The sequence below is a fragment of the Selaginella moellendorffii genome, unplaced genomic scaffold (assembly GCF_000143415.4).
Source record: "Selaginella moellendorffii unplaced genomic scaffold, v1.0 SELMOscaffold_0, whole genome shotgun sequence".
NCBI lineage: Eukaryota > Viridiplantae > Streptophyta > Lycopodiopsida > Selaginellales > Selaginellaceae > Selaginella > Selaginella moellendorffii.
The window spans coordinates 4,772,532-4,784,039 of NW_003314261.1; the positions used below are offsets into that span (position 1 = coordinate 4,772,532).

Consider the following 11,508-nt stretch of genomic DNA (forward strand, 5'->3'; position numbering starts at 1 on the left):
CTGGCACAAAGAGTAACGCGTGAATTATTCGATCAATCCTTGTATGTACATAGAGTTAGCGAGTACTTCTCTCGACTTATCTTCCCAGTAGCCTCCGGCCTCTTTCGTTGGCACCCCTGACACGGCTGCCAAGCTCGCCAACATCGTCCTCGACGTGACCGAGAGCATCGGTTTGGCTGCAAATCCAGTAGATAAAAGAGCATAAGTTCGGAAAGCATAGAAGCTAGTTTGCTACTCACCGTCCTATCTCCGATCCCATGTCTATAGTCATCTCTTTGAGCTGGCCAAGAACGTTGCTCAAGTCTGACAGCGCTTCGTCCTGCTTCGCAAACTCATTCTACAAACGCAAACGGTGAGGTGAGCATCAAATCGACAAAGGACGAACAAACCGTGATGCGAGTCTGAGCTTGAGATCCCGACGAGTCGGCAACGGCTGCCGTGTGGCGAGTCTTGCCTTTGGAGTTACTCCGGTTCAATCCCAAAGCGGCTCTTTGCTCCATACCGTAGGCTTTTCTCTTGAACGAATCTCCTGTTGATTTTCCATCCGCGATTTTAGCAAACGGTAGCAGCCATGAAATAAAGCTCTTACCTCGAGAAAGCATCGGTCCCGTTATGTTGCGAGCCTTCTTTGGCTTCCAGGTCTTCGAAAAGAGGCCTCCAAGACTGCCGAGGAGCTTCTCACCCTGGAATCCAAAGAAAATTTCAAGACTGATGGCTAAGAGAAATCAAGATAGAAGTCATACTGACCCGGCTAAGTGCGTGATCGATGTCTACAGCAGTTTCGTGAGTGCGAGTAATCTGGTGACCCTGCTCGTGAAGCATCACCGACGTATTCGTAGCGCTCTCCTTGATCTCCTCGGCAAGCTTGAGAGCTTTGTAAGTGGCAACCGTGGTCTCCTCGGCCTTTTGAACGGCGTAATCTTCCAGCTCCTGCACGCTCTCGCCCTCCAGAGAATCGCCAGCTTTGATGCCCCTCACGATCCGAGCCTGCGTGAATTTCCTCTGCTCGTTCTGGATGACAGCGCTGGTGGATCCATCCTCCTCAAACAAAAGCTGCCGGTTGTGGTTGTTGTTGCCTCCCATGAGATTCCTGGATCGCGGCTTCACCAAGTTACCCACGTCGTCGGACATGGTGGAGAGCTTCTCCTTGACTCTGTCCCTGCGCCTCTGCTTGGCCTCGTCACTGTGCTTGGTCGCCGCTCCATCGCTTCGGCCGTGCTCCTTGGGTGGCGATGGCGAAGCAGTAGAAGCAGCAGTAGCAGCCGGCCGGCGTGAATTCTCGTGCCTCTTGTTCCACATCCCTTCGTCGTCAAAAGGGTTGCTCTTTGGCTCTTCCTTAGACTTCCTTGGCTCTTCGTTGGACTTTTCACTAGATTTAAACGTAACCTTTCGGGGCCGCTGCTGCTGCTCAATCTCGTCGCCATCGAAAGGATTTCTATACGGCGCACTGGCAGGAGGCGGCGATGGCTCCTCCTCGGAATCGAATGGATTTCTCGCCGACAATGGCGCCATCCCGCCCCGACTTGCCCTCCTCTGCACCATTCCCTTCCCACGCGCGACGAAATTCGTTACCTGGCCGCCGTCGCCGCCGCGCGATGGAGAAGCTCGAGCGATGCCTTGCTAAGAAGGCGGAGAAGCGCGCGGAAACCCTACCACGGACGCGCATTTGACGCATTCTCGCGACGAACAGAAGATTCGCTCCTCGATTCCATCGTAGACCTCGCCTAAACCCTAAATAAGCGCCGTACACATGCACCGTACAAAGCCACGCATGTGGTGCTGGGTTCGATTCTAACGCGAGCGAGAACTAGCCGACAGGGACGGCGCCTTTGGGATGATTCGAACCTGGTGTCGCTCGCCGGCGCGTCCGTACGCCAAGTACTTCCCCTGCCGCCACTGGCCCACAAACTCTGGGACTGGTACACTTGTACGAACAAGCGAAAGTAGCGTCACATCGGAGGGCGAGGATGTGACGGGGGCAGTGGCGTGGCAGCACCTGTCAGCATCGCTACAGGTAGGCCATTTTCACCCCTGCCAACACAACTGTTACTGCAGTAACCGGAGCGGTACATCGCAGCGCACAGCAGCACTGGCGTTTTATTTTTATTTTTTACTGGCCCGGCTGCCGCGTCAGCCCGACCAACCTGTGAGGACGGTACCTGCTCCCCGGCCTTTATGTGCAAGGGCCCTTCCGACAAGCTCGTAGGTCCCACCTGGGCAACTGACGGAATGTTCGCGGGGCGGTGTGGGGACCCTCACAGAATATGCGTTGCCCGTCGCCCCCTTCACCCTTCACCCGTGATGACAGGCATCATCGCACGCTCCATTCATCGCTTTCACTTATTTGTTTCTCTGTGCTGTGGTTTCTTTGTTGTTGGAGGGGCGGCTATGGCGATCCCCAGGGTTTGCAGGAGGTGAGCGTGAGAGGCTTGGTGGCGCGATTGGGAGGGGCGGAGCCACGGCGCCGAGCTAGCGGGCGGAAATTTTGGATTGTTTGATCAGTCCGAGGCAAGTTCTTAGGTCGCTAGAATCGTTGCTGCTGGCGCTGCTCCTCGTCGCGGCATGGGATTTGGCTTAGATCGCCATGGTTCTAGCTAGACCAGGTCAAAATTTCTGGAAAGGGGAGCCGGGCTGCCTGCGTTGCTGCTAGGAAAATGTGGCACCAGTTCGATGAGATTTCTCGATTCGTCGGCTATGATTTGAGCGGTTTCTAGGAGGTAAGAGTAATTTCTAAAGATCTAGAGGCCTTTGTTCCTAGTCTTAGTCTCGTGCTCTTGAACCTTTTGACAGGACGAAGAGCGTAGAAGCCCTTTGAGATGCACACTGCGACTGTGCAAGGAGGGGGAGCGCCATCAAAGTCCACTTCAAGCCCCTCGCAACCAAAGCTCGATGCTTCACAAAATGCCGGGGGCTCGCTCACACCCAACAAGAGCAAGAAGAGGGAGAGAATTGAGAGCTCCAATGAGGCAAACAAGCGAGAAAGGTCCGTAAATCTGGAGGATGGTGACTCCAAGAGCGATCAAACCGTAGAGGAGTTTGGTGGCATTGACAAGGATGGCCTTACAAGCGTTGCCAGTGTTGAAAAGCTCGTCACAGCCATGCAGCAGGACCGAAGTGACGGGTCGAAGAAACCGGCGTACTGCGCCAACAAAAGGACTGTCCTCTCAGCAGCCATTCTCGCGACTGAGAACCACGAGTACTTGGACCGATTTGTGCAGCTGGGAGGGGTGGCTTTGTTTCACGAGTGGCTCCAGGAAGCTTACAAGGGGAAGAGCGGTGACGGGGAAAGCCCGAGAGAGGCGATCAAGGGTGTTGAGGAGCTGCTGCTGACGATACTGTCGGCGCTGGAGAAGCTGCCCGTGGATTTGCAGGCTCTGAGGTGTCAGGTTGGCAAGTCCGTCAACAATCTCAAGAGCCACAAGAACCTGGAAATCAAGGAGAAAGCACGAAAGCTGGTGGAAACGTGGAAGAAGCGTGTTGGGGATGAGATGAACTCGTCAGGTGGTGCAAAGGCTGCAGGACACGGCAGCGCATGGTCCACAACTTTGAAAAATCCCATGAATGTCAGCCCCTCGGACGTCGCCAGCCAAACAGCAGGTCAGAGTGTGAGCCTATGGTGCTGTTTCTGATGTGATTTTTGATGTTTCAAACAGGAGCGAATGGTGCTTCCGTCACAAAGCTCAAATCGGAGAAAGGAACCAATCAGCCGCAGCACAGTAATGGTCAGCCATATAACAATGCCATTGCGGGCTCTATCACTTGGAAGGACGACGCAAAATCATCTTCCGGTTCTAAATCCAACAGTTCCAACCATCGCCACAACAAAGGCTCCGCGGCGAAAGAAACTACTGTGGGTAAGCCGCTTACTTGGGCCAGGGAAAAAGGAGAACTTTCGGCTCCGGAGTCCATCACCAAAGTTTTGAGGCTACCGAGGTCATCTTCCCTAGGTGTTAACGAGGAAGTTTTTGGACCAGGAAGTCAGGGATCTTCGCCGAGCCTTCCTGACCAGACGGCGGTTTCGAGCATTGCGGAGGCACCGGATGTAAGGCAGAGACTTCACGGGCCTAATGACGGGAAAGAGGACGTAGAAAACACTCAAGCAGCTGCTGAAAACAAGTCGGAGGTGTCTCGGACGTCCGATTCAAATGACAGGGCTGCCGTCTCCATGGCTATCATTCCGGTGTCAGCGATCAGCAGAATATCAGGGGATGCAGCTGTAGGGGCCTCCGGACGGAGTACTATAATGTCGGAGATAGGCACGGTAGATCAGGAGGTGGCTGGATCTACTGCGGACCGCAGTAGTGTTGAGAACCACCATGTACCATCGGAATCGAAGGAGGAAGCAAGACGGAAAGATGCACACGACGGTGTTGACGGAGCCAACTGCGCATCAAGTTCCTCTTTTACGGAAATGTCAGTCGACCTCAAGGGCCAAGGCGATGAGGCAAGGGATGCAATGAGCTCAGCTGTGGATGAAAGTCACGTTGGTGAAAATGCGAGGCCTAGGCAGGAGTTGGAGGGCCTGGGCGAAAGTCCTGAGCCGCGGTGTAATACCTCTCAAACGCTCAGGAGACCCGACGACCATACCAAGCCGGCAGATACTTACCTTCAAAGTGAAAAGAGGGATACTCCGAGTCCGAATGGTGCCGTTAGTGGGAGAGGAAGCTATGAAGGCGGTCCTGGACGAGGGCTGGAATCCTGGGCTGAGAAGAGGAACAGTTTCTTCCTTGGGAAGAACTCAAGCTCTGAAGAGTCGAGAAAGAATGCTGCTGAGCAGGGAAAAGGGACGTCGCAACAAGAAACTAAGATTGTGGAGTCGACGTCAGAGTTTGAAGATGATGCTCTTGAGGTGGCGCAGCAAATTGCTAAGGAGGTCGAGCAGGAAGTTGAGACATCTCATTTGTCTTCGGAGGATCGGGACGCCAAGCTTCATCTTCTCTCGACAGTGAAGGACCCCGATTCGAGTCCGCGCCATCTTCTGGAAAGGTGCTCTCTTGCTTCAGTGTCGATGCAAGAAAATCAGGAGCCGGGGGATTCTAAGGCAGCTGATGGTAATGAGGATACTACAGTTTCAGACCAGGCAGCGGGAACAGAGGCTGCAGGAGGTCACGTAGAAAGTCCAGAACATTCTCCGGGAGCTTTGAATGGTTCTACTCAAGGTGGCAACGAGAAACCAGGCCCAACTTTGGACGCGTCAGACTTGAAGGCAGAGGAAGAAAAGCCAGCCGAAGCAGCAGGCTTGTCCAGACCCGACTTCGATCTGAACGAAGGCCTCGGAGGTGACGAAGGTTTCAAGGATGTCTCCTGTGCTCCCGTCTTGAACTTGATCGCTTCTGCCGCGCTTCCGACGACTCCGATCCCAGTTCTCCCTACAACCAAAGGCGCGTACGTTCCTCCAGAGTCTCTGAGGAAGTCCAAGGCCGAGACCGGGTGGAAAGGCTCGGCAGCGACCAGCGCTTTCCGTCCCGCCGAGCCTAGGCGAGCGAACGAAGCAGTGCAGCAGCAGCATCAACAAGACGCCGGTGAAAGCAAGCAAACTCGTCAGCCTCTAGACATCGACCTCAACATCGCTGACGAAAGCACAGGTTTCGAGAACTCGTTCGTGCCGAAGGCGTTTGCTGCCGTGAAAGCCAGCGCCTCGACCTCCGGGCGTGCCGACTTCGACCTCAACTGCGCCGACGACTGCGAAGATGGGAGGGGAATGGGGCTGGATATGAAAGTTCATAGCTCCGGCCAATCCAGAACCGCAGCAGCAGGAGCGGCAGAAGCTAGCACCCGCGGCATGGCACGAGACTTCGACTTAAACGGTCCGGTTGACGATGAAGAGCCATCGACGCTAGTCCAGCACATGAGCTTGCGGAGCACGGAGAACTGCAACGCCAACAACAGCGCTGCTAGCTTGGGTCCAGCGGCGGCGGCGGTCCCTTCCGGCTTTCGGATGGGTGGCGACTTGGTTGGCGTAGCGCCGTGGTTCCCGCCAGGCAACTCCTTCTCGGCGGTGGCGATACCAGCGCTACCAATGGCCAGAGCCGCGGAGGCGAGCTACCAGGTTCCAACGCAGCCGTTTCTCAACGCTGGAGGTGGCGCGATACACTTCAACATGGATCTCTACAGGGGAGGCATGACGCTGGCCACTCCGGCGGTCGCCTATCCTGGGAGCGCTCCGGTGCCTTACCCGTATGCTGCCGCTGGCTTTCCATTCTCCAACTATTCCTTCAACGCTTCATCGTCCGCGTTCCCGGCTTCCTCGTTCGTGGAGGCTCCAGGCCCGGCTCCTCCACAGTACCAGGCGGCGGTGTCCTCGCAGATAGGTGGCGGTCCGGGTGCCATGAGTCGGTTCATAAGGCCGCATTTGATGGGGATCGCGGACGCTGGAAGAGCTGGAGATGGCGGCGGTGGTGTTGGCGTTGGCGTTGGCGGCGGAGGTGGCAGCGCGTGGACGAGGCCGAGCTTGGATCTAAACACCGGGCCGGAGGTGGTGGCGGATGATCTTAGACGGGGAGTGCCGCTGGAAGACCACTTGCGAGGATTCGGGCAAGTGGCGACGCAGGCCGGGAAGCGCAAGGAGCCGGAAAGTGGCTGCGACGCGTTCCAAGCTAACTACAAGCAGCCGGCGTGGTGTTGATGGCTTCGCTGTTGGGATCATCGGTCCAGAGTTCTTGGAAGTTTACGACGGAGATCCTTTTGTGATCTTCCACGACGTTCGTTTTATTCGCGAAGAGCCGACGATCACCGATCGACGTTTAACGGTACAGTTCTACACTGAGCAGCAGAGCAGTAGAAGAAGATTTGTTAAAATTGGAAGCGAGAATTCGAATGTTTTTCGTTTACCTCTCCTCTTGTACTAAAAAGCTCCCCCACACTAACTGATGAGTTGAATAAGATTATTCCAAAAGTTCTACTATACAGGCATTCGTTTAGTCCAGCTTTGCGCCCGAGTAAAGGAGAGAGTCGCGAGTGAGAGGCATGTAACATAGGCAGCAAGTCTGCAAAGAAGGAAAAAGAAAGAAACAAGGATTAGAGAAAACGAAGAGAGAGTTTTTCTTTTTCTTACTCCGAGCAAAGTGGCTATGATAAGAATGATGGCCGTCGAGGCCGCCAGAGTCCTCCGTGAAAGCTGCTCCACAGTCTGCGGCTTCTTCTCTTGCTCGAGGAGCCTGGATCTGTAAGAGTGGTAGTGCTTGCCGATCATTTCCCGTACAAGATGGTGTCCATTCTGGCCCGGGAAAGCCACGACACCGACTAGTTTTCCTGAGAGGCAATAGTTACAAAAGCTAGAGAATCTTGCTTTGTGGGGACAAACCATTTGTCAGTGTATCCAGCTTTTGGAATAGCTTTGCCACTGCAATAAGCACGATGTCTGAAGCTTTGCTGACATCTTCGTCCTGTCGCTCCCGCTTTAGAGCCTGCAAGATGCGAAAGTTTTTCGCGGTACAGTAGCACGCATTCATTCGATGGAGTTACCTTGATCCCCGTAAATGTACCGAAAAAGAGCTCTGCGGTGTCCGGCTTTGTTGTTAGCTCTTCGTGGACGGAGACGGCACGTTTCACTCCTGCTGATAGGGATAGAAGGTCTGTTACAAATAGGTAGTCCGACCTCTGAAAGAGAGCACCAATGTAAGGACCATACGAAAAGTTAAAAAAAAAAAAGGAAAGAAAGCTTTGCCTTGAAAAGATCGAGTTCGAGAGAAATGCCGTCGACTGAAAGTATCACGAGCTCCTGTTCCGCGGCATTCTCGTCGGCAGTTTCTTCTTCGACGTTATCCTCGGTTGAAACTTCTACCGAAGAAGGTCCAAACTGCAAAACCCAGCCACTCAGTTTCTTCAAACTCAGTTCCAATAGGGAACTTACAAGACCTTGAAGCTCGCGTTTCAGGTGAAACAAGTCGAAGTTCTCCGGAACAGGATGGTTGAGAGACTCCAGTCTAACAGGCTTCCCCGCTGCGAACACATCAATCTTATCTCAAAGATAATCGCATGAATGCGTACCCAGATGCTTTGTTGCTGCCCTTTTGGGCTTTACACTCAAACCACGTTGCTCAGCCAGCTTCACTCCGAGAGCCTGAGAGACGTTCTTTTCTTGCAGGAAGCCTGTGTATAACATAAAATTCTCCTTTTAGAGCTATAAAAGCTTCGCTCGTGGCTTACCTGAATCGAAACCTTCGATCACCAGCGAAACTACTCTCTGTGGCCTGTGAAATACATTTGGAATAAGAAGCCTCTCGAGCTACAAAAAAACATCGAATAACTGGAAAGAAGAACAAAGAAGTTAAAAAACCTCCATACCTTGCTGGCGGAGACCTCGGACATTGTCACTGGCGGATCCACACCAAGAAGCACCGCGACGGATGCCGCAACATCAGCTTCCGAGAACACCGATTCCTATCAATCCAGATCCAGAAACAATCATCCAGTCGATAGAGAACGAAAGATAATACCACACCTGGGAGCCAGACTGTAGATAATCCTTTCCCTGTCCAGTCTCCACGAAGAACACAGACCCGCCGTCCTCAGCGCTCGCACTTCCAGCAAGAATCAAGCTCGCGAGCAATGCGATCCAAGGCAGTAGCTCCAGAGCTCCCATTGTAATGCGCTCTGGCCCAGAAAACCCTAGATAGGCTGGAATTCTAGGGTTCCAATGAGCTAGGCTAAATGGCTAGTAGTGGAATGCGGCAGAGGAGCTCGCTCGATCGCGATGGAGCTTCCGCTTCTACTGGCGAGGCAGCTCGCGAAGAGGAGAATGGGAAGACAGTGGCGGCGCCGCCGCCGCGGGGACGTCCTGGCTGGATTGGATTTCTTAGCGCTGTTGCGATCGCTGCTCTTGTGCTTCGTCTGGCGACTCCAAAACCAGTGAGTGTTTGTTTTTCCTTCTGTGGAGTTAGCGGCATTTCTCTTCGCAGAGGATATTCACGAGTGAGAGCTTGTCCCAGTTCGATGGAGCGAGCAAGGAGCTTCCAATTTACTTGAGCATTCTGGGGTGAGAAAACTCTCGCTTTTCTTGTTTTTGTTTGGCTCACTGTGCTGATAGATGTTACAAGGTCTGTGTTTGATGTCACGAGTGGAAGACAACACTATGGCATTGGAGGGAGCTACCATCACTTCTCTGGAAGGTCTATAGAAATTCTCCTTCGTTTTTTTTTCTTCCGCTAACCATATGATCATGATCAGGGACGCGACGAGAGCATTCGTTTCTGGAAACTTTACTGGTAAAATTATCTACTGATCAGTGATGGCTCTCTCATCTTTTGAGCAACCAATGTTTTTCTATCGATTGATCCTTTACAGGCGATGGGCTTTCTGACAGTGTTCGTGGTCTTTCGCCAATAGAGGTCTTCATTGTTTCATTCTAAACTCTCTTCCCTCACTCACACTGCTCTTCATATAGGTGAAAAGAATAGGAGATTGGCGAGGCTTCTATCACAGGAGCTACTCGTAAGTTCTTTCTTTGTTTTCTCTGGTTGACAGATAAGACTCTTTGCAGATATATTGGAAAGCTAATTGGAACGTACTACGACTCCAATGGAAAGCCGACAGACGAGCTGCTGCGCGTCGAGAAAAGGATCAAACGAGGCGAGGAGCTCTTGAAGCAGCAGGAAGCCGAGGAGAAAAAGTTCCCGACTTGCAACTCACGGTGGTCTCAAAGCGAAGGTGGAGAGGTACTCAAAACGATGATACTCCAGCGTTCCTACGTTGATTATGGTGTGCTTCAAACTCTTGCAGGTGTGGTGTGACAGTGGTTATCCTCGCATTCTCAGCAAACCATCGCCGCTTCCATCTCAAGGCTCGGGAGAATCCCGCTGTGCGTGCTTCGCAGAGAAGCAGCTCAATCATCCGGGGCTGGCTGTCTACCCGGGCTGCGAAGCTCGAGCCACAGTGTGCAAAACTTCCTGACAATGAAGTAAGCTCGCTCTTTGTTTTTCCTCCTTTTCGTGATTGTTTCTATAGAAGAAAGCTTGCATTGTCACAGCAATGACGCAAACTTCGAGATGATGCAAAAGTGGAAAAGGAATTGCAAAGATCAAAGTTATAGTTTTTCTCTTCCAAGTTCTCGCGAAAAGTCTAGAAAAATCAAGCTTGCTTTTTCTCCTCCACGAAGAGGTTTTATAAAGTTAAGCGCATGAAAAGAATATATGGAACATCCTTCCAGGGATATCCGCTGGCTGGGATTCGTGGCCGGGGTTTGGAGAAGGCACAATGGCGGGGGAATGAGCGTCGCCATGGTCTCCTCCTGGAGCCCTAATCCTCCTCCTCTCCTTCGCTCGTCACTCCCACATTTGCGAGCTCCGGTCGGGATCGCCCCGAGAAATCCAGCGCTCCCGATCATCGGCGCGGCCTTCTTGAATCCCTCCTCCTCCTCCTCCAATCGCCCAAAGCTCCCCGGGCGCGGCAGGGATTCCACCCGAAGGAGCCTGGTACGTCTCTACTGCTCGCGCTCCTCGCGCTGCCTCACCATAATCTGCCTCACATCGCTCGTCGCGGCGCTCGCCCGGATCGCATCGCTGCTCGTCTCCCTCGCGGACAGGATATTTAGGTCATCGCCCAGCGCCGCGCCCAGCGGGAATCTCCTCGCCAATGGATCGTCGCCGCTGGGAATGGCGCTGCTCAGCACCTCCGCCATGGCCAGCGCGCATCTCAGCCCCGTGATCGTCACGCTCCGGGCGAATCCCACCTTCATGTCCGGCCTGGTGGCGTGGATGGTGGCGCAGGCGAGCAAGGTGCTCACCACCTACGTGGTATACCGACGGTGGGATTTGAGGATGCTGGTTGGATCGGGCGGCATGCCGTCGTCCCACTCGGCGCTTTGCCTCGGGCTCACCACCTCGGTGGCGCTCTCCCATGGCGTCGGGGACGCCTTGTTCCCGGTTTGCCTCGGGTTTAGCCTCATTGTCATGTACGATGCCACGGGAGTGAGACGCCATGCCGGAATGCAAGCCGAGGTACGTCTTCTCCATCCATCCATAGCCATTTTCTCGCTGTAGTTCTGCATTGCATCGCTCTGGCCTGAGAGAATCGCGTAGAGTAGGATCAAGGAAGCAGGGGGTTGCTGGGTCTTTAGATCTCTAGATCATGAAGAGTTCTCGTAAATCACAGCAAAGTTTGAGGAGGGAGTTCTAGAGGAGACTTTTAGAGTAGCACTCGTTGCATTGGTCAGTTTGTAGGATCAAACACTCTTGAGCGCTAGCAGTATGTGACTCGGGCCTTGCGCTTTCTTGTGCTCCAGGTTCTCAACATGATCATCAAGGATCTCTTCCAGGGGCATCCCGTGAGCGAGAAGAAGCTCAAGGAGCTACTGGGACACACTCCTCTCCAGGTGGTGGCGGGTGCTTTGGTGGGAATCTTGGTTGGATGGTGGTGCTGTTTAACTCCCCGTTAAACTCTAAAGCTCTTGGAGAGGAAACATTTTCCACTCCATAGCTTACATGGCATTTCTTGTGATTGTGAGATTCTGCCAAAACAACATAGATTTGCTACAATATATTTTACATCTTCTTGTGCCCAAAAATCCAA

The 11,508-nt window shown here is 53.3% G+C and overlaps 5 protein-coding genes across 6 annotated transcripts; 3 read left to right on the top strand and 2 right to left on the bottom strand.

Annotated features, from left to right (window-relative positions):
- Window position 1: 1 nt before the first annotated feature.
- Window positions 2–1,727, bottom strand: LOC9642232 (SNAP25 homologous protein SNAP29). Its single transcript, XM_024674462.1, has 5 exons — window positions 748–1,727; window positions 590–683; window positions 390–529; window positions 240–337; window positions 2–176 (listed from the first exon to the last, which is right to left on the bottom strand). The coding sequence occupies exons 1-5, from the start codon at window positions 1,540–1,542 to the stop codon at window positions 77–79; spliced, it is 1,227 nt and encodes a 408-aa protein (XP_024530230.1). The 5' UTR covers window positions 1,543–1,727; the 3' UTR covers window positions 2–76.
- A 605-nt stretch (window positions 1,728–2,332) lies between these two features.
- LOC112344171 lies at window positions 2,333–6,835 on the top strand. Its single transcript, XM_024668466.1, has 3 exons — window positions 2,333–2,717; window positions 2,791–3,597; window positions 3,654–6,835. Exons 2-3 carry the CDS (start codon window positions 2,817–2,819, stop codon window positions 6,623–6,625), a joined length of 3,753 nt encoding a protein of 1,250 aa, XP_024524234.1. The 5' UTR covers window positions 2,333–2,717; window positions 2,791–2,816; the 3' UTR covers window positions 6,626–6,835.
- LOC9642233 lies at window positions 6,657–8,624 on the bottom strand. Of its 2 annotated transcripts, XR_002991621.1 has the most exons (11): window positions 8,444–8,624; window positions 8,287–8,382; window positions 8,149–8,227; window positions 7,990–8,091; window positions 7,853–7,941; window positions 7,667–7,798; window positions 7,465–7,599; window positions 7,304–7,406; window positions 7,055–7,251; window positions 6,832–6,986; window positions 6,657–6,762 (listed from the first exon to the last, which is right to left on the bottom strand). XR_002991621.1 is itself a non-coding variant. In XM_024668476.1 (10 exons), exons 1-10 carry the CDS (start codon window positions 8,582–8,584, stop codon window positions 6,918–6,920), a joined length of 1,143 nt encoding a protein of 380 aa, XP_024524244.1. In that variant the 5' UTR covers window positions 8,585–8,624; the 3' UTR covers window positions 6,764–6,917. The 2 variants fall into 2 exon arrangements, 1 of the variants encoding a protein (XP_024524244.1); XM_024668476.1 differs by lacking the exon at window positions 6,657–6,762 and having other exon boundaries at window positions 6,764–6,986.
- Window position 8,625: 1 nt separating this feature from the next.
- Window positions 8,626–10,039, top strand: LOC9632503 (membrane-associated progesterone-binding protein 4). Its single transcript, XM_002960445.2, has 9 exons — window positions 8,626–8,850; window positions 8,901–8,977; window positions 9,039–9,110; window positions 9,169–9,206; window positions 9,286–9,329; window positions 9,386–9,432; window positions 9,482–9,656; window positions 9,721–9,898; window positions 9,946–10,039. The coding sequence occupies exons 1-8, from the start codon at window positions 8,653–8,655 to the stop codon at window positions 9,889–9,891; spliced, it is 822 nt and encodes a 273-aa protein (XP_002960491.2). The 5' UTR covers window positions 8,626–8,652; the 3' UTR covers window positions 9,892–9,898; window positions 9,946–10,039.
- Window positions 10,040–10,114: 75 nt separating this feature from the next.
- LOC9632504 lies at window positions 10,115–11,502 on the top strand. Its single transcript, XM_002960446.2, has 2 exons — window positions 10,115–10,937; window positions 11,222–11,502. Exons 1-2 carry the CDS (start codon window positions 10,131–10,133, stop codon window positions 11,372–11,374), a joined length of 960 nt encoding a protein of 319 aa, XP_002960492.2. The 5' UTR covers window positions 10,115–10,130; the 3' UTR covers window positions 11,375–11,502.
- The last annotated feature ends 6 nt before the right edge of the window (window positions 11,503–11,508 follow it).